The 22,218-nt window shown below is 37.8% G+C and overlaps 1 protein-coding gene and 1 long non-coding RNA gene across 2 annotated transcripts; one reads left to right on the top strand and one right to left on the bottom strand.

The window, feature by feature from the left end:
• Window positions 1–8,392: 8,392 nt before the first annotated feature.
• Window positions 8,393–22,138, bottom strand: ERCC4 (ERCC excision repair 4, endonuclease catalytic subunit). The gene is made up of 11 exons (XM_068147094.1): window positions 21,965–22,138; window positions 20,840–21,020; window positions 18,347–18,542; window positions 16,830–17,037; window positions 15,630–15,810; window positions 15,157–15,285; window positions 14,482–14,592; window positions 12,716–13,307; window positions 10,958–11,050; window positions 10,174–10,286; window positions 8,393–9,126 (listed from the first exon to the last, which is right to left on the bottom strand). Exons 1-11 carry the CDS (start codon window positions 22,136–22,138, stop codon window positions 8,393–8,395), a joined length of 2,712 nt encoding a protein of 903 aa, XP_068003195.1.
• On the top strand, window positions 9,114–18,580 carry LOC137445411 (uncharacterized). The gene is made up of 2 exons (XR_010988401.1): window positions 9,114–12,532; window positions 15,187–18,580. It is a non-coding gene; the product is annotated as an uncharacterized lncRNA (long non-coding RNA).
• Window positions 22,139–22,218: the final 80 nt, after the last annotated feature.

The following is a 22,218-nucleotide window of genomic DNA, read 5'->3' as shown; positions in this document are numbered from 1 at the left end:
ATCTTCAAGTAAGGATACCGATTTTCTCTACATACAGAGACAAACAAACTTCAGGGTGAATTTTTCAAGGTATTGATTAGGGATAATACAGCAGATTATATATATATATATATTTAAAGACTGTGATATATCATTACTTAATAAAAGCATTACTACCTTCCTCGCTGTGTGCCTCAGTGGCAGATAAATCCATTTAAAAAAACAGAAACAGTATGTAAATAGGCACTAATAGAAATGGATATTTAAATTATCTGTAGGAATGCAGTATGAAAAAGATCATCTTGCTCTCTGAATTTTAAGAACACTACACTATGTTACATGCCATAATTGTTTGAAACAGTGCACACAGTGGTGGCCAAGGTTTCCTGTTGTTTGTTTTGTTTTTTTGCCAGTGAGCATAAGGACCCTAGCAGAGGTGGGTGAGTTAAAAAAGGTGCAGTTAGGAAGAAGTGCAGTCTGTACATGTCTACTATTGGATTCTGTTTGGAAAGATTCTGCACAAAACATGGACTTTCTGAGCCATATGTGGTGTGGAGACACAGACAAGTAGTGTACAGTATGGTGATCTCATGATCAAATATTGGTTCCAGCAAGGAAAAGAAGCCCAAGTTCTTCTCATGGAGATCCTGCAAGCCCATATTAAGAATTTTAGATCTCTCTGGTTTGGTGCTAATTGGGAACTAAGGCGGATTACCAATCATTAAAACTGGGGTAGCCTTGGTGAGCAGGCAGTCTGATACATGGGTACATTGCAGAGGCATATTACTTGTTACGTGTGATGGGTACAGTGAGCTCTGTATGCTGTGTTTGCAAACTGCATAGTTGAATGCGATACTACTACAAACAAACTAAATTTGGGTATCTATGAGAAATCCTTCAGTGGTAGCCCCAGTTTTGTGCTCTCCTCTTAACAGATAGCTTGAAAGGCAGAGCAGAAGTTAATAAGCAGTCACAGAAGTAAGTTTAATCTTTACAAGCAATGAAATAGGCCTGAGAAATAGTAGTTCTTCTCAATCAGTTACTCTTATAAAGCACTCTCATGAAAGGAAATAGAGATAGAATCTAAGCTGCTAATTTGTGAATAACTGAGTATCTAATTTAGTGTTAATCATCTTGTTTACTGCCATTTTTATATATATATATTTAGTTAGAATAGTCTGGTGTATGGATTAACTGGCTGCATTTGAAGAAAAACTTCTGACTGCTAAAAAGGTACATTATAAGAACTGCTAAATAAATAATAGATAGCTAGTGCTGTAAGCTTAGGGTTTTATATATTCTCAGAAAGGTAAAGCAAAAGAAGAGGACATAGGACACAGGTCTCCTCTGCTGAAAAGACTCCTTTCTCCTTCTGTTTCCTGGGTTGCATAACCATTTCTTCCTCACAGTTTCCCCTTTTCCTTGGCTCATTTCTATGCAATCTATTTCATGCAGTATTTATAAGGTGCCTAGATCCTCCAGTTGGCATATACAGAGACTTGAAAAAAAAACCATCATATAGCTGCTAATTTGAGCTTCCAAATTGAAGGTTTGGAAGTTCAGTCAAGATGCAATTAGTTGAAAATGAGGCATTATGTACCAAAATCCCTGTGTCAGCTTTGAAAGTTAAGCTCATGGTGAAATAAGACATTTCAAAATTGAAGTTATGGCTGCATTCTCTCTTCCTTTCCAGGCCTAACTTGCTCATAATCCTTTCTACTTATTAATTATTCCTTAGCACACAACAGCAAATTAACTCCACATGAGCCTTTTAGATAAATAAAACCAGATCATAACTGATTTGGCCCAGATCCTATTTTGGAATCTGCCAGTTTAAGCAGTGTAACTCTAACAATAAGGGTCAAGCTAATTACAGTTGCTTAGAAATCCAGATTTTCTTGGTCTGAGCTGGGTCCTGCTTGCCAGCCTGAATTTCTGTGTGATGTTTCAAACTCACTCTTTGAACAAGGACTTGAACTGAGTAAGTATAGCTGCGAACCAGTAACTTCTTGGTTCTTGACTCCATGTTACCACTTAATCCCCAGCTTTCTTCTCTGCAGAAATTCACTTACTGAAAATAAGACTATTACCTTGTGCTGTAAATAAATAATGGCATCTCAGAAAGAACTTCATCTCCACACTGGTTAGAATCCTTGATCCAGTTTTAGGATTTGAACTTCTGACAATTTTTACCTTCAACAAACACTCCAAGACTTCATTGATGTGCAGAATGCTTAATTCTTGAAATTTTCTAGTGGTCCTAAAACTGCATCAAGACAAAAGGTCTTCACCTTCAGACAATGAAAACATTCAAAGACACCTAAAACCCAGCGAAGGAGATAGCTCTGACTTGCAGAAACAATCTTAGCTGACTATTCTGGGAATGTTCTTTGGAATTACCTCATTATTTATTCTTGGTGCAGTCCACCAATTAAACAGTTTTATATATGGAAACAGGGATGGGCTTAGCTTACTTCTTCAGGGTCATCTTCAGAGACATGGACCCTGAAGATGTGCAGGCTCATATTACCCAACAGAGCAGATATTCTTTGTCTGTGTGTGTATGTGTGTGCGCCAATACGTATGTGTAATGTTACATGCTATCAGCAAAGCTGATTAACGAATGAAAGAAAGTCTGAGATTCCTGGGGGATGTAATTTGAAATCCCTGTTTAGGTAATAATGCATGTGTGATTCAAACCATTAGAAACATGTGAGGCATCCCTAAGAAGCTGATGGGGCTTAGAAAGAAAAAAAAGAAACCCCACTCAATTTTAATATCAATAACATTTTGTGGAAAAAAAAAATGACTTAGTGTGTGATCATTCAAACCTTCTGTCAAGCAAATACTGACGTGAGAAAGAAAATATTGATTTGATTGTGACTTCTGTTAGCTGGTGATGTGCAGTATAACGCTAATATTTAACAAAACTCTAATGTACTATAATAGTTAAACTTTAACACAGCAGATTTACTGCTATTCAAGGTTTGGTTGAAATGTTTTTACTGTCATAAAGGTTATCAATACCTCATGCACCAAGATTTGCATGGGACAAACCTCAAAAGCTTCTGGTTGTTTTTCTCTTCTTTCTATTTGCTATGGGCAGCACTCTTAAAGGATCTCCAGATTTTTGCTGTAGTGGTGTAGTTGAAAGTGATCTTAACATTTGCTTACCAGCTACCTCTGTGTTAGGAGTGTCTCTCTTCGCCAACTAGCGGTCATAGCAATGCTTTCAGACTGCAGGCATTAGAAATGTAGTGTGGCATTCTGTAAACTAAAGAAAATGTGGATGGCTACACTGAAAGGCAAGTGTAACAAACAGATTACCTAGATTTTAACAGTTAGAATCAAGTAACAGTTTAACACAAATATATGTTGACTTTTAAAGACCAGAGACCAACAATTCACAGATTTTAAAGATGAAGCAGAAACGAAGTGTATTGTGACAATGGAAAGAGCCAGACTGAAGGAGTTCATTAAAGAACATTTAGATGAAAGTAGGAGACATGGTGTTAATATCCTTGCTGTTGCAGATCTCCCAAGTTCTGATATGAATTATTATGCATAGAATATGAGCTTGTGCAGGCTCTAGAAACTTGCCAGTTGTATTACTGCAATGCGTTGGAAGGGCCATGAGATATAAATGCCACAAGAAAATGTGCAACTTCTGCTATCCATGTGTCAGATCCCAAGAATTTTTCTATGCAAAATTTCCAGGAGGGAGAATAATTTATAAAATCAACTGATTCTAATTTTATTGTAACTATATTTGGCCTGGCTTTAATCTGTTAAAAAGAAATTCAAGACAAAACTGGAAATTACATGTTACAGGAACTGCCAACTTGTAGCTCTGTACTTTCTCCACGTGTCAGTGTGCCTCAAGTCTGAGGCCAAAATGAAAATGAAGCATGCTACATTAATGGATATTATGTACTGGACGAGGGTCCCGTGCAGCCAGCCTTGCAAAGAACTCAGTGTTGTCACAAACTGTGGCTGCTCACAAGTTGTAGCAATATTTAAGCAGCATTCTTGAAAGCAAACAAATGGACAAGAATACAGACAGACATTAGTAGGATAAGAGAAGCAAAAAATAAATAAATAAGAAAATTTCAGACAAAAAATAGAAGAAAGGTAAAAGTTGAATGAAGAATGAAGATGCTGGAAACAGCATCAAGGACAAAAAAATCCAAAGAACTGCAAGACATTTCTTCAAGTCAGTGCTAAATGATGCTGTAGGTATCCAGGCCTCCACTGCAGCTGACCATTCCTGATGTCCCTGGGCCCTATGACATTCCCTTCACCCAAGAGGATGTTCAGAAGAAGGACAATAATATGTTATGTCCCACTGAGTAGCTCTACATAACTTGAATTACAGCTATGCTGCATGGTTCTAGGGGAGCTGAAATGCAGCAATGCCAAGTTTTTGCATTATGTGCTAATTTCACTGGACAAACTGAACTTTGAATCACTTGGGAGATCAGTTTGTGTTTGGAATTTGAACATTAGTACGTTCCTGTGGAGAATATGTAATAGGCACTGAAGGTAGAGAAACCAGAGCTTATTCACTGAATCTACAGATGTAAATTTGTTTCTCTTCTTGCATATTCAATTACATAATATTTCATGGTATACTTGTGAGGTTTCTGAGATAGGGTTGGTGGAATTTGTATTCAGTTGAACCAGTAATCAAAGAGAAGCTGGAGCAGTGAGGAATGGTGATCTAAAACTAAAACTTCAATACATTTGCAGTACATACATGATAGATTTAGTAGTGATTTTGCCCTCAAAATTTAGAAATATGCTCTCTGGCATTATAGAAATCCTTTCTGGAAGGCCCCTGCCTAAAATCCAGCTTAATAGTTTCTTCAAACTGTTTAGCCGCCTATGGCAGTAGGCCATGGTACACCTTACCATCTCAAACAAACGTAGGTGTGGTTATACTTGGACTCTTCACAAGAAAATTATTTATTGTGATCTGGTGTAGGAGCCATTCTGAAAGTGGAGGAAGAAGCTGGGAAGCTCAAGAACAAGAGTGCACTGAAGAATAAATCTGGTTTGGAAACCGTATCAGTTATTTCATAACTATGGTCTATTGCTCTTTGATAGTACATGACAAAGGAAAAAAAAGTAATGCTGAGGGACAGAGGACCCTGGAAATTCAATCTATGCTTTTATTTGCAGAGGGAGTCTCTTCCAAAGAGAAATATGGGGAAATGCAAGTTAAGGAAACAGTGTCTATTTACCCCAAATTTAATACTCCTAGGAAGACTGCTTTATAGCAGTTCTGGATTAAGGCCATTTTGCCATGCTCTAAAAAAAAAATCACACTAAAATTAGTATGTATGCAGGCCCATTTTGATATATCACAGCAACATCATCTGTTTGGACAGCAAATCACCACAGCAATGTAGGAGCCCTCGTTACCCTTACTAAGTTCAGCAAAACTAAAGAATTCACCTCTCAGCTAAGTATTTGCTAGCCAAGCTGCTGAACATTTCTTCCCTTTTCCCAAGACAGTGTGGCTATTTTCCCCTTTTAATTTGTTGTGAAGAAGCTTGCAAAATACAGATCAAAACTCAAGTGAAAGAACAGCCAGCCTATTTGTATTGAAAAGACTGAACTCTTAACATTTTGTACTCAAAAAATGGCACTGAAGCTCTAAAACATTTGAGTATTGCCTTATACAACCCTATCAAAACATTTAGTCAGTCATGTACATTCTTGCAGCAGAGAGGGCAATCAAATCTAGAACTGCCTGAGCTTGTGAACTGCAAGTGAGTAAAACTGAATAAAGATGTTATGTCTTTGGGAAGGAAAGAAAGGAGAGAGCAAGATAAAGATTGTCAGTTTTTAGAAAGCAAATTTCAATGAATTCTCAGAAGTTTCTTTAAGGTCACATGGGAGGAAAGCCTGATGGAAAAGAAGCTGCGGATAGCTGCCACAGGACAGATTGAGTAAATAAGGCAACTTTACTTGCTTCAAGGACTGAACACAAAATGTAAACTTGGCTATGTGGTTAAAACTGTGATGGAAGAGAAGTATAGTGTGAATATGTAGTAACAAAGGCACAGACTAAGATTAAGTAACATGAAATATCACAAGAAAGCATTTTAAAATAAGTAACCCAAATTGAAGACAGTATATTATTCTATTTATTTTTTAAATAAAAAGACCCACAAAGCATCAAGAAAGGACAACAAAGTAGCAAGCTAAAAACACCACAAGGCCACCATTCACTCAGACGTGCTGGTGCATCTGCATACAGGTAGACTCTTTGGCTTGGTTATTTGAGGGTTAAGTGATTTCACGAGTAATCTCTTCCACTCTTGTTCAGAGTTCGTACCTACTGCCCCAGAAGGTCACACCACTAACTTAAAACTTAATCTAATACAGAAAATACCAAATGACAAATAAGGAATAAGAATATACAACGTCACTTGTGGTTATTTAAAGAAAAAGCCAAATCCAGCACAAATAAAACCCCAACAAGCCAATAATACTAAAAAAAATCTTCCAAAATTCCATGTATATAAACAAGAAGCACATTAACCTTGATATTTAACAAGTTATTATTTAATTGCATTATGTGACTTTGATCTACATGAAGCTACAACTTCAAAACCTTTTCACATAACCCTTCATTTTCCACCTTATACAAGTGAAAAAATAAACACCGGCAAAGCCGAGCTGCAATACACCTGAAAGAAACCAGCCCTCAGTTCCTGTAACATCTTAGAGATGCAAATGCACAAATAATACATGGTTTTGAAGGTTGTTGAACTCTCCTGTTCTCAGGCTCCATAGTCCATATATTCAGGACATTCGTACTCTGATTTTCTGTTTTCTTAGCACCACTTTACAGGCATTCTCAACCCTGACCTTATTGCCTTGAATAAGCAAAATTCTCTTACATTAATGAAATAAATTAGAATGTAGGGTGATAGAAAGTCAAATATCTGAATTATAACCCCACACCAAAATTAAAAGTGTTCTGGTATCAATAAAAGCAAATGAGGAAAACAAAAAAATCCAATTCTAAGCTTCTTATGGATGTATTTAATACTGAAATCTGCAGCTGCAGAAAAACATTCTCTTGGGAAACCTGGCACAGCTCAGTCCTAGACTATAAGTTAACAAATTCATAATTCACACTTAAACACAGGAAACACTAAACCTGAAAGTGCAGAGTGATTTTTACTAAATATGAATATATAAAACCAGTATTTTCTCTTTTAATAATAGAGATGGTATTGATCTGTTGTGAGTATTAGAATAAAAAAAAATAAACTTGCAAATCATTACAGATTTTCTAAGCAGCTAATGTAAATCCACTGTCATGTAATGACACGGGACCAACTCTTTTGGTAGTTTGTTACATACTTGTGGTATCAAAGTTTAGTGCAGAATGTGTTTTTAAACACTATACACATTCACAAACTATCAAAAGAAGAATAATTTTTTTCCCTGTTGTATGCTACACATGTTTACTGAATGCAAGTGCAACAGGACAAAGACAGAAGATAATACTGGAAGAACTGTCAGCAATTTTTAAAAACTTCACTTAGAAAACTATCACATTTGAAGAGAAGAAATAGCTCTGGTATAAAGAAATAGTCCCAAAGGTACACCCAGATTTTACACTTTCAAGTGAATGAGGTTAAAGAGCTATCAAAACTGAATGAAAAATACATCTTCAAAGCTTAAGTAAGGCACGCTGAGAAGTTGTATTGAGCCACCACAGAATCTCTATTAAGAGAGTCTAGACCAAAGGAATGCACTTTGTAAAATCTAGCAAGACAGAGTTGGAATGTCAAAAAAGACAGGTAACTGCTAGTAAAGTAAGAAAATATAATACAGAACATACCACACAATTGTAATTTACAGTGATAAAGGATTACGATGTTCTAAAATTCACTGTCGAGTCCAAATCTGTTGCCCTAAAACTTCTGACAAAAGACCATGATGTGCTTCAAACAGCTCCATCACTGTTGATTGAAAACTTGCAGTTTCCAATTACAAAAGCACTTGACATATCATGAAGCACATCACACATACCAACCAAAAGACCATACATTTTTACCTTTACTTTCCAAAGAATGCACCTTTATTGGTTAGTCTTAGCAATTACTTCTTACGGACTTGGTGAAGAACATATTCCGCTCATTCAGTGATATAATTTGTAAAAGAGCTGTAGAAAGACTAAAAATAATTTGCATTTCTCCATTAAAAACATTTCTTATTCCTCTTGAAACTTGTCTTCAGTAATAATTAACTCATATGTTAAAACTGAGGGAACAGCATTAGCAAGAAAACAGCTGGTTATCTTAGCATTTATTATAAGTATTTCATGTACTTTGACAAAGCATTGTGCACAAAAAGATTATCTGTGCCCCGTGTTGAACACTCTCATTAATCATCTTTTGCTTTTTCCTTTAGCTACTGCCTCTTGGTAGGGCAGGTGAATAAAGTCAAAGAGTTGTGTGGCATTGGCAGCATTGCCCAAAATGTTGGTGAGCTCATCCTTTGACAGTGTCACTAGCTCTGCAATGCTTTTAACGTGGTTCATTAAAGCACGACAGTTTTTTGCATTAATACCTGGCATTTTTAATAGAAAGTCCTGAGGCCCAGGGTTATACTTGTCTGACTCTGGAAGAATTTCAGAATCTGCTGTGATGGCCATTGCTGTCTCTGCATCAGGCTGGGGATGGTTTTGTTTTAACTCTTCAAACAGTTCAGCGGTAGCATGGGGAGAGGGACACCACAGGATACGTAACTTTGGGAAATGGAGTGTAAGAAGGGTTAGTTTAGAAGTGATGTCATTACTGGAAATTTCCTGATGGAGAGAGCCTCGTGGAATCAATGAGAAAGGTTTGCTAGGATCGAATTCAATCAGGAGAATCGGTCGCTTATAGTAACGGGACATAGAGATGCACTGTGCATACAGTCTTCCATTATTTAAGGAGCCAATCAGATCGCTGATACTTTTCCGCTCGACGCAGACATCAGGAGTTAAAATATAATCTCCAACTTCCAAAGTGACAGGCTCAATGTCGATGCCACGACGATGGATCAGTGATGGCAGCTCACTGCGGAACTCCCGCATATCCACTATTACAGTTTGCTGAATGCTCTTCTGCTCCTGGCCACCTGAAGAACAAAACAAACACAGTTCATCTAATGCTTATGACCCGCTGTGGAGTCTTCCTGTGTGCTGTCAATGCTTCTGCAATGGATGGGCTTCATGTTTCAAAATATATCTCAAATTAATCAGTACGATAAATCCACACTTAATTTATTTTCATTCTATACTGTAGATCATGGAGTATGCCCTGCAGTTTCATAGAATCATCATGCTACCTATAAGCTTTCTGTATGTGACAATAAAGTACATTAAACTCTAGTTGAAAATTGCTTAAATGGATCAGATGAATCTTCAAACGCTGCCTGCAAGATGAAATAATGAAGCTGATCCTTTTAACTTCCTGCTGTTTCCCCACAAAAAATGGCATTTTACTGTAGGGGGTGTACTTCAGCCTCTATAGATTAGTAGTGGGACACATAAAGAGACTGCAGCATCAAGGCCACACAAGATGCAACAACAAAGACTGGAGAACATATGGTAAAGGAGATCAGGATTACAAAAATGAGAGCAAAGCAAAACAGGGAGAGAGCTGTAAAGATGAAGACATATAGGTCAGACGAAAGGAATGAAAATGTGATTAGAACTGTAACAACAAGAAATCCTTTACTGCAAAGAAAGCAGACAAACCCCACAATCTGCAGTTGTTTACCCAAGCAACCTGTTTTGCCAAAATCAAAAGAAGCCTCCACCATTTACTAGCTCAAGAACAACACTGTCTTTGGCTATCTGTAGACTCCAGTTTTAATTTCACCTCCCTACAAGCAACACTAGACAGTCTTGTAACCAACAAACTGCCTAGAAACAATTCAAATGGTATCTGTCTTAATGGTAAAAGACTTCTCTGTTGTATATTTTCTTTTCAAGGACAAACATTATTATTTGTCGTTGCATGGAAAGAGGTAGGTGGAGCAAGGTTGATAATGCTTATTTACCACCAAGGCTGCAGAGTCAATGTGCAGTGTGCCTAGGTCTCTGCTGCTCCAGACAGGACTCAATGGCACTAGTGACAGGGCTCTCTCAAAGCCGCAAGCCGCAATACAGAAACTGCTCACCTGCTTTGCGTGTGTCTGTAGAAGCAGAGGCAGGTTTAGCATCTCTTACTAGGTCTAAGTTTGTTTCATCTCTTCCTTCTCCTTCTTCAGGAATAACCATGCTGGCCTTCTCACTAAGGAGCCACAAAGAAAGAAACACTAAAATGCAATTCTATGAAAGAAACAGATCAAACACTTTAACAGCTCTCAGCCACATGTATGATTCAATCTCGTTTAACTTGACCAGGAATGCAATTTACAGTTTTCCAGGCTGGTAGGCTAGAAGCTATATTTTACTTTTCAACTTTTTAGCATCTGATTGTTTTAATTTGGGGAACTTCTCAGGAATAATGACTAGCAATAGCAGTATAACTTGCTGAGAAGGCACTGTCAGTAAAAATACCATCTTGCACAGTCTAATGAAACAAGTTGGTTTTGGGGGAAAAAACCAAGTCATAAAAGCCTTAGAAATATCTTACACAAAGTGTTACCTAGAGATAAAAACACACTTACAGAAGTGGAATTCATAGACAATAAGGGAAAAACACAACTGGTACTGGTTAGCCTTTGAAATTTAGTACTACCCCCCCAAGTTTAAGAAATAAAGTATCAGATGCATCGAAAAGGAAAGTTTTGACTTTTCATTTTCTCAGCGGGTAATTTCTTCTAACATACAAAAAGCAACTGAATAAAAAGTTTATGTAAAGCTTTCACACAGTTAAGAACCTCACTCTATTTAAAATGTAAGTATATAGATAAATTACATGAGACATTAATAATTAGGATAGTAAACTAATTTTGTTACCGGATTAGTTTTTCAAAGGCCTCCTTCTCTTTTCTCAGAGCTGTGAGGTAGCGCTGTTCTTCTGTGGAGCCCCCATATATGAGGAAATAAACCCTGTAGGTTTGGAGGAAAGGGAAAAAAGGGAAACAAACTAGGATCACAAAACTTCCTATCAAGTCAAAACCACCCACAATCAATATTTAAGATTAGCAGCAGTAAGTGTCTGACCAGTTAGTATTTGCCTTAAAAAAGGCAAGTTAAAAAAACACTCTCTTTTTCTGGAACAAAATGTTCCAAAATTGGCAACAAAAATTATTCTATCCAGTGCTTTTTCTTTTCCCAGTGGCAGATACACTTACTGGAATTCTGGGACTCAGAGTGGACCAAGATTTCAGTCAGCCACTCAGTAAAGAGATAAAGCAAGTATAATGGAGAAGTTACTCTCTTAATCTGCAATCATCACAGGCAAGGAAAAACCACTATCTGAGATTTTTAAATGACATATTTGTGCAAGAAAATCATAGGATCTACAAAGAACAAGCTGTCATTTATATCACAGCCAAATACACCAACAAATTAAATAGTATTCTGCAAATATGGAACATCTAAGAATTCATAATTACCTTAAAGAATTAATTACCTATGGCTTTTCCACACAGTAATTTTTTTCCCCAGCATAATTTAATTCAGGTTCATTTTGACAGACTGATAGGATTTTATTTCTATTACTTTTTTAATGCAGGGCATCTCCTAACCCTTAATTGTGTACCTCATCTGATTTGCCTGCTCTGAAATGTGGGAACATGATGCTGCTGGTAGATACAACACGTGCTGATTAGGCAATTAAAAAAGTTAATTGGACAAATAACCCAGTAATTATCCACATGCAATAAGCCTTATGAGTGCTTTCATTCATATCTGCACTAGAGTCATTACCTGGCTATCAGGTACAGACACATATACTGCCAAAGTGATTTCCATTTTCATTGCATATATACAAATCTTTGACTGGAAAATTACAAGTGCGCTGTTAAATTTATGCAAATAATTTTCATGAGATGACTGAAGTATAAAGCATAATTCAAAGGGTAATAATTTCATATGCCAAGAGATTTTATTTCAGCTGTAGCTAGTAAAGTGTTTATTCTAAGACTTTAGAGACTGCCCTACGTTATTTTCAGAGAGGTGGAGGCATAATGAGGGTATAGTGTATTCAAGAAATGCTGTATCAGGCAGCCATATAATGGAAGATAATGCAAAAACTCAGAGTATATTACAAATATTCTGTAATTGCTCTGTAACATCAATTTATAAAAGTGAGGTTTTGAAATTTACAAGTGTGTTGAATGTACCAAGTACACAACCCCTGAATCTGTCCCTTTTGTTATTGTGTTTTCTTTTACTACTTTTTCTGTTACAGTTTCTGAATTACTATCTTCAGCATGACCTGACCTCAGGAAATATGGAAGTTAATTAGATCTAAAATAGAGATGATTTAAAATGAGACTACAGCACCTGAAAAGGGACCTATGAACACTAAGATCATCTAAGCAGAGGCCTTGTAGAAAGTGGAATGATCTTACCCCACCTCTCCAGGTATGTCTCTGCTGTTAAGGGACTTAATACGTGCTGGGAGGTAAAGATTACTTCTTGGTTACCTCAGACATTATGCTTCCGTTTAAAATTAAGAAGGCTAAAAAGGAATTAAAAGGTAGCCAAAGAAAATCAGGAGATGCATGTTCTGCCTTGACTAAAATTACCCTGACCAAATCAACTTGCCTCAAAGGCTTCCCAGGCCTGCTTGCCTTGTAGATTTCCAGCTGCCGAACAAAAGTTAGTTCTGCATCATATAACACAACGTATCTTGGTTCTACTTCATGCAGGACCCGAGTGAGTGCGTAGGGATCGCTGCACCCCTGCAACGGATGGATAATTGTGAGCGGGTTCTTGAAAATCCCATAGTAACAGTCTGAGGGCAAGTTCACATCGAAATCTTCAGGAATGGTCTCTTCTGCACTGCTTTCTTGGCTATTGCTTAATTCTTTGTTATCTTCCACCTCTAAATCCTCTTTATTTTCCTCCTCAGTTTTTGCTATCATTTCAGTTATAGTCCGGTCCTGCTGCTTCTTGTGTTTATTTTGTTTTGAAGAAGCTGTGAGTTTGGCTTTTTTGGTTTGAGGCCCTGTGTCTCGTCTGGCATGTCCTTTGGACTTGACAGCTTTTCTGTCCTTAGTCCATACTTCTGCAGCTTTCTCATCCTTTCCAAAGGTTTTATTATACAGTCTCGTTAAAAAAGCTTCTGCTCCAGCAATAATACACTCCCTGAGCTGTGCACAAGCTCGGTCATCACTGGCACAAATAAGCACTTGCCCTGCAGTCAAGAAACAACACCATGTTTACAATCTGTTACGCCATACTTCTTATTCAGCTACAAGACATCCTTTGAGCAAACTGTTCTTAATAATACTAGAAGCATGTATGCCAAACGCTTTTATGTTTGCTTGTCATAGTTGCTCTGGACTTTCAGGGAGTCTAAATTGCATGATGTTTTGTACCAAACAAAATTAGAGAAGGTTAATGGAAGTTCAGCGTTCTTTATTCTTACACCATCTAAATTAGTGAGGTTTTCCTTTTGGCCATCTGAAATGAGGCAGATTTAGCACATAATGAAACATACTAGGAAAACTACTGGTTTTTTCTTGAAATGTGAAATGAGAGAAATTAAGGTAGAACATTCTAATTTTCAGCATTTGTTAGCTGTTTTAAAAAGTATATTAAAAAAATACGTCTCACACAGTATTATTGACATTTGTGGGCCTTGAATAGCAATTCTCCACAGCTGACTCAGATAAACTCCTACAACACTAGGTGAGAGAGCCAGTTCTTACCCAGTCAGAACACTGTGGGTGGGAGAAAAGAGTACTTTTTTTACCATTACTATTTCCTAAAATAAAACTTGGCTAAATTTAAGGGGATGAAAAGTCCTAAACAGGAAAGGCAACAAAGCAGTTAGATAGAAACGTACTTGCGCTTGCCTTCTACTCTCTGCCCCATTTAGGTGCATCTCCTGGAGAAGCAAAGCTTTCAGGTGCATAAGATGAACGTGTGAGATGGAAACAGCATAAACCAGAACTCCTATCTTTTGTAAACCTGCACTTGAGCAACAACTGGATAGTACCTTGATTATAAATTTCCACATTACTAATTTTATTGGTTTTGATAACGTGCTGATACTTTGGTCTCAAAATCTATGTAAAAATGTGTTTTCATTAGACATTCTTTCCTGAACAGTACTGCATAGTAACCAGCAGCATTATTTTTTTAGAACAAGAACAAAGCAAGAGTTTATATGAAACCATTTTGTTTTTTCATAGTTGATGTACATGTACATAAACTTGTGTCAAGCCCACAAGTTAAACTTAAAACTAGGTCTTTAATAAAACTACAGTCTCTACTACAGTAAAGAGTTAGGTTCCTTCTCTCTAAAGTCAAGTAGTAATAACTAGCTGCACTGTTAAAATTTGCATCACTTAGAATTCTCTCACCTGGACCACCAAGGTCTTCACTGTTGTTATTCTCATTTTCAATCTCTTTCAGTACTTCTCTCAAAGCTTCCCATTTTGGGTTACTTTCTAGAACCAGTTCCCTTTTCAGTTCTGAAACAAAGTGAGATTGAACATAGCAGCTCTTACAGCCAAAATATCCTTCAGAACTTTAAATTAGTGGTTAAATGTCAATAGCACGATGGGTATTGGCAAATACAATATTCAACAGCCTACATAGGCAGCTTGCTATGTTAATGGGCTGGAGAGCAGTCTTACAGAAACATTTTAAAATGGGGATAAGTGCTTTAGTGAAGCAAAAAGTTAAAATGTTAACTCATACTTCAATTTTCAAACTCCCGAATATATATGGTTTTAATAAAAGCAATGGTACTCTCCTACTTGCTCACAAAAAATCATAAAGATCTGACTAAACATCAATGTAATTCAAGAACAGTTCCAAAAAAGCTCTCCCAATGAAGAGCTGAGCAAGCTTAGAAGAACCCCTTACTTCTTCATGACTCTGTTCCACGCTGTTTATTATATGCTTGTTGAACTAGATTATGTCTCAACTTATCCCAGCTACCAGATCACATAGGGAACCACAGCAGAAGTAATAATATGCAGAGCATTTGAAATCGTGTGACACTCAGACTTAAAATTAGGAACGGTTGGTACCATTTTCCTTCTTTACATTGCTTTTTTCAGAGACTTTGCCTTTCTGATTTGGTTTCTCCTCTGCAATGCGATAAACTCTAGCTCGAGCATTTACAAACATTGAAGTACTGGAGTCAAGAAACAGCCAACCTAAAGAGAACAAGAAAGAAGCAGTAGATTGACATTTGCAATGTGCACGTGTTTCAACCCTTTCCAGTACAAGCCCCAGTCCTCTGCTCTGGAATACCTGTGCTACCCGCTTCCCATGTAATTACTGGCTTAGTAAAAGACAGACATGTGATGCAAATCTCACACTGTTAAGTAACAGCAGTTAAGTGGGAAGATGAAAGCATTATCTGTCAATAAAAACCTACATCCTTATGGCTGGTTATATAAAACCTAATTAGATACCTTCATATGTTTGGGAATGTTAATTAAAAATATAAACACTTCACTGTTTCATGCATTAACTTGTATGGTTACTCAGTGTTTACCTGAATTTTCACCAAAAGCTTTTTCACTTGCTTTCAGTGACTCCAGAAGATTAAGGAAAGTGACACAATCATACTGAGTTAGATACAGTAGCAAAGTACGTAGTATCTTCAAATCCTGGACCAAAGATTTTGTCTTGGCTCCAAGTTGATGCCAGAGAGGATCTAAATAGTGACGTATTGTCTAGAAATACAATTTGCAAAGTTCAAGATATCAAATCTATAGTATGCTAAATCCATAGTATACTAACCAAGATGATAGCACACTTTTTTCCCCCTCCCCTTTACAGGAAATGCCACTAGTTTCCCAAAGTTATTAAGCATACCAAATTAAAGATGTGATGGTGAGGTATTTGTTTTGATAAGTAATTATTTTTTACTAAGCATAATTTAGATGCCTTTCAGAGTGCTTTCAGTATATACCTGCCATTAATAACAAAATACTGGTAAAATTAAAAAGCAAACCCTTACCTCACTGGTAATAGCCTGAGCCTTTAGTATCTAGCATCCTTTACTTAGGTAAGGTAAAAGCCATTATAATGTCATTTGATTTTCAAAATAAAATGAGTACCATACAAGTATGCAACTTATAGCACATAAGAAAATAACCCAAAGCTCCAAGTATTTAGTGTACAGAAGGCCTCATATCAAGATGAAATCACAAGTAAGAAGTAAGCAGGTTTCACTATGATGGTTGAAGATTTTACTCTGCATGTATGTAAAATACTGCAAATCTGCCAGAAATAACACTGCACACACAATTAATGGCATTTATAATAATTAAAAGATACAGCAGATGCATGCATGTGCATATTGTGTAATATATGCAGTGCTTCTCCCAACAGAGGAAAGAAAAATATAAGCAGGAAATTCAAGGGGAAATAAAGGTGTGTGTGTCTGTGTGTGTAAAGAACTACATACTTATCTCTAAAGTCTTTTGAGCTGAAATTGCAACCACCTTCATCACCATAATATGCCAATCATGAATCAAAATGTTCTTACTGTAGACTTTGGAAATGGAGGAACAAACTGTAATATCACCCTTTTTAGATGGACAGTTTCTCTCCTTGTACCAGTAATGACCATACCACAGGAGAATGCTCAGTTGCTGCTGGTTATTTATTTTACAAGTAATATTTTGGTTTGCATGGCAGTTTGATACACCTCTTTAGTTAGACACAGGAAAACAATCAAGAGGGTTACCTTTTCAAAAGGTTTACCAATAGCATTTTCTAAAGACAAATCTTCTACTTCAAGGGTTGGATTATAACGTTTGAGTTCTCTCAGACACGCGTTCAAAATGTCCAGGATTGATGTCTGGATAGCAAGCATGGCAGGGGTCATTGAGACATGGATTTCCACTACTTCCGGTTTATGCTTCTCTAAAAATGAGTTCACTGCTATATGAAATCTAAGAGGAAAACAGCTGATTAAGATTTACATGGATGGTTTGCTTGACGTACAATTATTCAACGTTTGTATAAACTATAACTGCAATTGTTTTCAATGTAAACAAGAAAGTGAATTGCAAAATACTTGTTTCTATGGATGTGAAGATTGCAATCTCAGACAGCTCAGAAAACCTTCAATTCCATGATTATGACTTATAGTTGTTCTAGTCATGTGAGTCATTCTAATGCTGCTGAATGATCCATGGAAAACTACTGCACTAGATTCTACATCACTGTTATGTAGAGCAAATACTAAAGTAAACCAACAAAAAAGTCTCAAGGGAGAAGCTGGAATAAATTGATAAATCCTTTGGAATCACACAGGTCCACTAGCAGATTTGTGATGTTTGTAGCTTCCGATTATGAGCAGCAGATCCTTGTTGGACACCACCCTTACAGCCTGCACAGCTGTACAGGTACCTAGATGCTAGCTGATTATTAATAATAGAATGAGGCTTGTAGAATACTGTCTGCTGACCTGAAACTCAGTGGGTGCCTCCCCTACTGCACCCCCAGTTTTTTTCATGATTCAGAAACCAAGAAAGAAAATGGAGAGAGCTTGAGAGCTTTTATTCAACCTTTCCTATCCTAATTATGTCCATTTCTACTTCTTGTGATACTGAAGGAAAGACTGTTAAAGCATTTACAATGAAGAGTAATGGTACAATTCAGGTGGCATGAAACATGTTCTAGGCTGGACTAAAGGAACAAATGGTCAAGAGCACTGGATGGGTGATCAGCTCATGTGTCTGGTTCCACTTGTGGCTCTGCTCCTGAAAGACTTAATGCACATCACAAACTTGGCAATTTGGTTTCTGTCAGCCATTAATAAATACTCTTCATGCAGAATTTAAAAAATAAATAAATCTGACATGTAGAAAGAGATCCATGGAGCCGCATCACAGATTTGTTGGAAACAAACACCTCCACGAACGGCAGAGCTGTTACTTCATGGTTTAAATAACCTGCTTAATAACTGAAGATTCCTAAGCTATTAAAAATGTCACTTTTTGCTGTGATTTCTGTTGGCTAACAGTTCACCTGTATCATAAGGTTCATCACCTAACAGATCTAAATTGCATCTATTTTTAGAAAATTTAGAATCTTTCAGACCACTTCTGTCAAAAGTTGAATGAACTTTGTTCTAGAGCACAAAACAGAACACAGATTAGCAGCACGACGGCATACACATTGTCATAGAAAATCATTGTAAGATCCTCATCTTTTTTTGGAAGTTTAACTCTCCAATGAAGTAAAGAGGTACCTTACCTTGGCCACAGATAAAGTTTCCTGACAAAAAGATTTCTCATCACTCTTTCCACGTGGCAAAAGCCGGTGTTAAATGCAACTGCATTATCTGTAAAAGCTTTAATGAAGCCTTGCTTGTTCTTCTGGCGATAAAGTCGCAAGATAAATGCTTCCTGACAGGACTCAATGATTCTGTGTGCTTTGTACACTAAAATGCCTGGCAAAATAAAAGGTTTTCAAGTCAAAAAAAGTAAAGGAATGTCCAATTTTGTGCAAATTTTGCCTCAAAACTGTCTTAGTGTTTTAATTTTTAATTTCTTTTCCTTAACTGAAATACAGTAGGAATGTAGATCTTGCAAAGTGACAGCTGAACACACTTCCAGGAATTCAAACGAAGGGTTTCCTCAGTTTCAGTATCATGGAATTCCCCCAATAACAGGAATGACTTAATGAGACTTCTTTAGCAATTAAAAAAAAAAGAGGGGCCCCAAAAAAAGAGGGGGGCAAAAAACCCTCCCTACCCAACGAACAACAGCTTGTGCTTGAGTAGCAGGATTTACTGTCTCAGAAAATTCTTTACTTCCGAGGCAAAACTCTAGCCTCTTAAAAGGAGTAACAGTGAATGCCAGACTAATACACTATTACAACAAACCAAGTTTGCTATCTTCAAGACTGCAATATTTGAACTATTTTGTAGCAAAGTTCTAGAATTACAGACTTGTCAAGTATGTTTCACTGGTAACAGTTCAAGTGACTACATAATGAAAGAAGTTCTGAAAACATTTGTTTTGCTTTTTCACCCCTTCTGATATTCACATTCACACCTGAGGACAGAAGGTACCATCAACTGCATGAGTACTCCATGAATTTTCTTCATGTCTGTGGGTATATTACACAAAGGGGATTTACTGTGCATATCTAAGTACAGAGAAGCAAAACAATGCTTTAACTATATTAAGCATTTGAGGCAAATACTTCAGGGATTTAGGGACTCAGCCAAGACCTGTTATTTTCTCTCATGTTTACTTGTGTTAAATGACCTATTTTTCCACTTTGCCCTACTGCAGGGAGTCCTACATGGTACTTTTATTTGTTCACAGCTTCCAGAGGAATAATAAATACCTTTCTAAAATGGAAGCAAAGGACATCAAAATTACAGGTTTTACCTTGTACCTACATAAGCTGACAAACTTACAGCGCATTTCATTTCCATAACAAATTTCTTCAACTCAGCACCCAGCCATTGATTTTAATATGTCTTTTCTTTGTAAATGAAAAAGCATCTAAAGAAAATAAAACTTCCATCTAGCTGCTAGCCACTCATGTTCATGGAGTAATCCACTAAGGTATTTTTGTCCAGACATTTTTATATCTCTCCTACAAAGCAAGTTTTTCAGGACTAAATAATGATTGTACTCCTTTGTGAACACCTTCCATGCTGCCAAGGTGTGACTCTGAAAAGACATTACAGGAGACAAAAGAGTTTTTAGCAGGCCACTGAGACTATGTACTCATCATATTGCCTTCCTACATCTAATCAATACTTCTCTACTTGTGAAAGGAGATATCCTGCTGTGTAAGCCTTGGTAGAAACAACTTGCCTCTGTCTACTAGACCAACGTTTTACTCTGCTATTAACTACATAATTTCTATTCAGCCAAAACCACCAGGAATAATTCTTCACTGCAGTCATAATTGTATAAATATTTGAAACACCTGGAATCACATTCCTGATTTTTTGCTATGTTTAACTCCTCAAGAAACACAAGTTTTTACCGATTTTGTACCATCTCACACACAATACATGTTTGCAACAGAACCATGTGTTCCCCAAGTTTTAGATGAAACAGGGAGTCTACCCAAGCTGCTGTCACGCTGACCTCTAGTGGCAATGCAAAACCTGCGACAACTCAGAGTCATTAAGGGACAGGATTATCACGTACAGTGATAGCAATTGCATTACTTTGTAAGGCTGCTGTTTAGATTGTGTCCAAGGTGTGTCAAGATCAAAATTAGTAAGGCATGAGTCATTTTTTTAATGCAAAAAGTAGGCTGTGTGTATAGTTGAAAAAAACATTACATAAAAATCAGTTTTAAATGATTTAGTCTTAGACCAGTGTCCCATAAACCACAGGACACTACTTCAGTCAATTATTCTTCTTTGGAAGTGAGTCTGAATTTTATGTTTCTTACGTCAACAGTGTTATTTGATCCCTGATTTATTTTTCAGCCACTTATTGATAGCAGAAAGCCATACAAATGCATGATCCAGTATCTAAAAGTAATGGGGATGCTTTCAAATTGTATGATCAACTCAAGTGAGTAAGTTTGGAGCAAAGAAAACCATTTGAAACAGAGAAAGAACTACCTATCTGCTCCTTTTACTTCAATGTTTGTGGAACAGAAGGAATAATTCTTCGGTCTCAGTATCTGTTAGTAGGATTCTTCCTACAGAGTTAAGTTTAAGGCATTTTTAAACAGAACAGTCTTAGCTTTATTTCATTAAATTCTTACCTGTAATGAGGTTTGCAGGAATTCTGTCAGTAAGGAAATCTACTACAAGGATTCGACTTGTTGCAAAGATGACTCCTCCTTGTGTGTAAAATTCATAGCGAGTATTATTTGTAATTTCATTGGTAACACGCCGAGGAAGATGAACAACTCCATCTGACCTCAGCTGATCAATAAAATACTCCTAAACCAAATGCAATAAAAGCACAAGACATGATGGTAACTGATGAAATGGATGCAACCCCCCCCAAACTTAATTTTGAGGATGTCTCCAAACCACTACTTATAGAAGCCAGAATTATCACGATCTTTTTCTTCTCAGGTGTAGTTTGCTCAGTTCCAAACTCACCCATGTGATTTAAAAATTATGTATTTTCAGCAGTAGCTAGCCTTAGGAAAATATGAGCAAACAACACTCGAAGTAACTTATATTTTAATAGCTCTTTTAGGGAAAAAAAGGCAATTTTAATAGTGACTTCAGAACAGAGATCTGGGAAGGGATTGTCTTTTAAGTCCATTCCCATATCCAGGGCAACTACAGCAAGTAGGTCATATACATGAAGCTTTAACAGCTGTGATACTCATTAATCCACGGTCACTACAAAAAACCCTAGAGCATCACCATCCTGTCGGTGAGAAATCTCCCTAGTTTGAGAAAAAACAGAGGCATTTTGTACAGGTAGGGCCAAATCTGTCAAAATTTTCACCGCCTTCTGCTCATTGGCTCCTAACAGTTTTCTGCTACTTCAAAGTTATGCACACAAGCATATTTTAGCTCATTATTTTTGTTATTGGGAATCGTGTTGCACGAGTGGAAACTCGGCCCTTTATGTGATTCCGAGCGCGTCTGGTCTAAGAAACTTGTCCCCAGGGAGTACAGAGCGGGCACAGCGCCCAGGCACCCGCCCCGCGCTGCCGCCATCCGCCTGCCGCTACTCCGAGCCCCCACAGCCACCCGTCCCAAGAGCCCCTCAGCTCAGGGGGAGCGGGCAGCAATCTCCTCCCCTAGGCCCTGACAACTGAGAGGGCTGCCGGCCGCCCTCGGGATGCGTCCCGCAGGTGAACCGAGGACGCCGGTGCTAGGGAAGGGCGGGACGGGGTGCCACCTCTGACAGGGGCTGCCCTCACCTCCTCGGCAGGGCTGGTGTTCAGCACCAGCACCAGGCTGGCAGGCTCGCAGTACAGGCGGAGGAAACGCAGCAGTAAGCGGTCGACGCCGAGCCCGCGGGCGCAGATGACCAGTCCGTCCTGGTGGAATAGGTCCAGGAAGATCTGGCTCTCATGCTCCAGCAGCACCGCCATGGCCCCGGCGCCAGTAAAGCGGCGCACGCGCGCCAGCCGCCGGCCCTCTCCCTGCAGCGCCCCCTGCCGGCCCAGGGCGG

Source organism: Melanerpes formicivorus, unplaced genomic scaffold (genome assembly GCF_026170545.1).
Source record: "Melanerpes formicivorus ecotype bairdi unplaced genomic scaffold, bMelFor1.0.p_v2 SCAF_14, whole genome shotgun sequence".
Classification (NCBI taxonomy): domain Eukaryota; kingdom Metazoa; phylum Chordata; class Aves; order Piciformes; family Picidae; genus Melanerpes; species Melanerpes formicivorus.
This window is presented reverse-complemented; position numbering and strand designations above follow the sequence as displayed.

What these genes read in the sequence shown, in the direction of transcription:
- ERCC4 (XM_068147094.1), bottom strand. Translation starts at nt 22,138, where the DNA reads ATGGCGGTGCTGCTGGAGCATGAGAGCCAGATCTTCCTGGACCTATTC. An exon ending in TTGGTAAACCTTTTGAAAAG is followed by an intron (nt 15,811 to 16,829) that starts GTAACCCTCTTG and finishes TTGTATTTCTAG; the next exon opens with ACAATACGTCACTATTTAGA. An exon ending in AGGCCTGGGAAGCCTTTGAG is followed by an intron (nt 11,051 to 12,715) that starts GCAAGTTGATTT and finishes CCAAACCTACAG; the next exon opens with GGTTTATTTCCTCATATATG.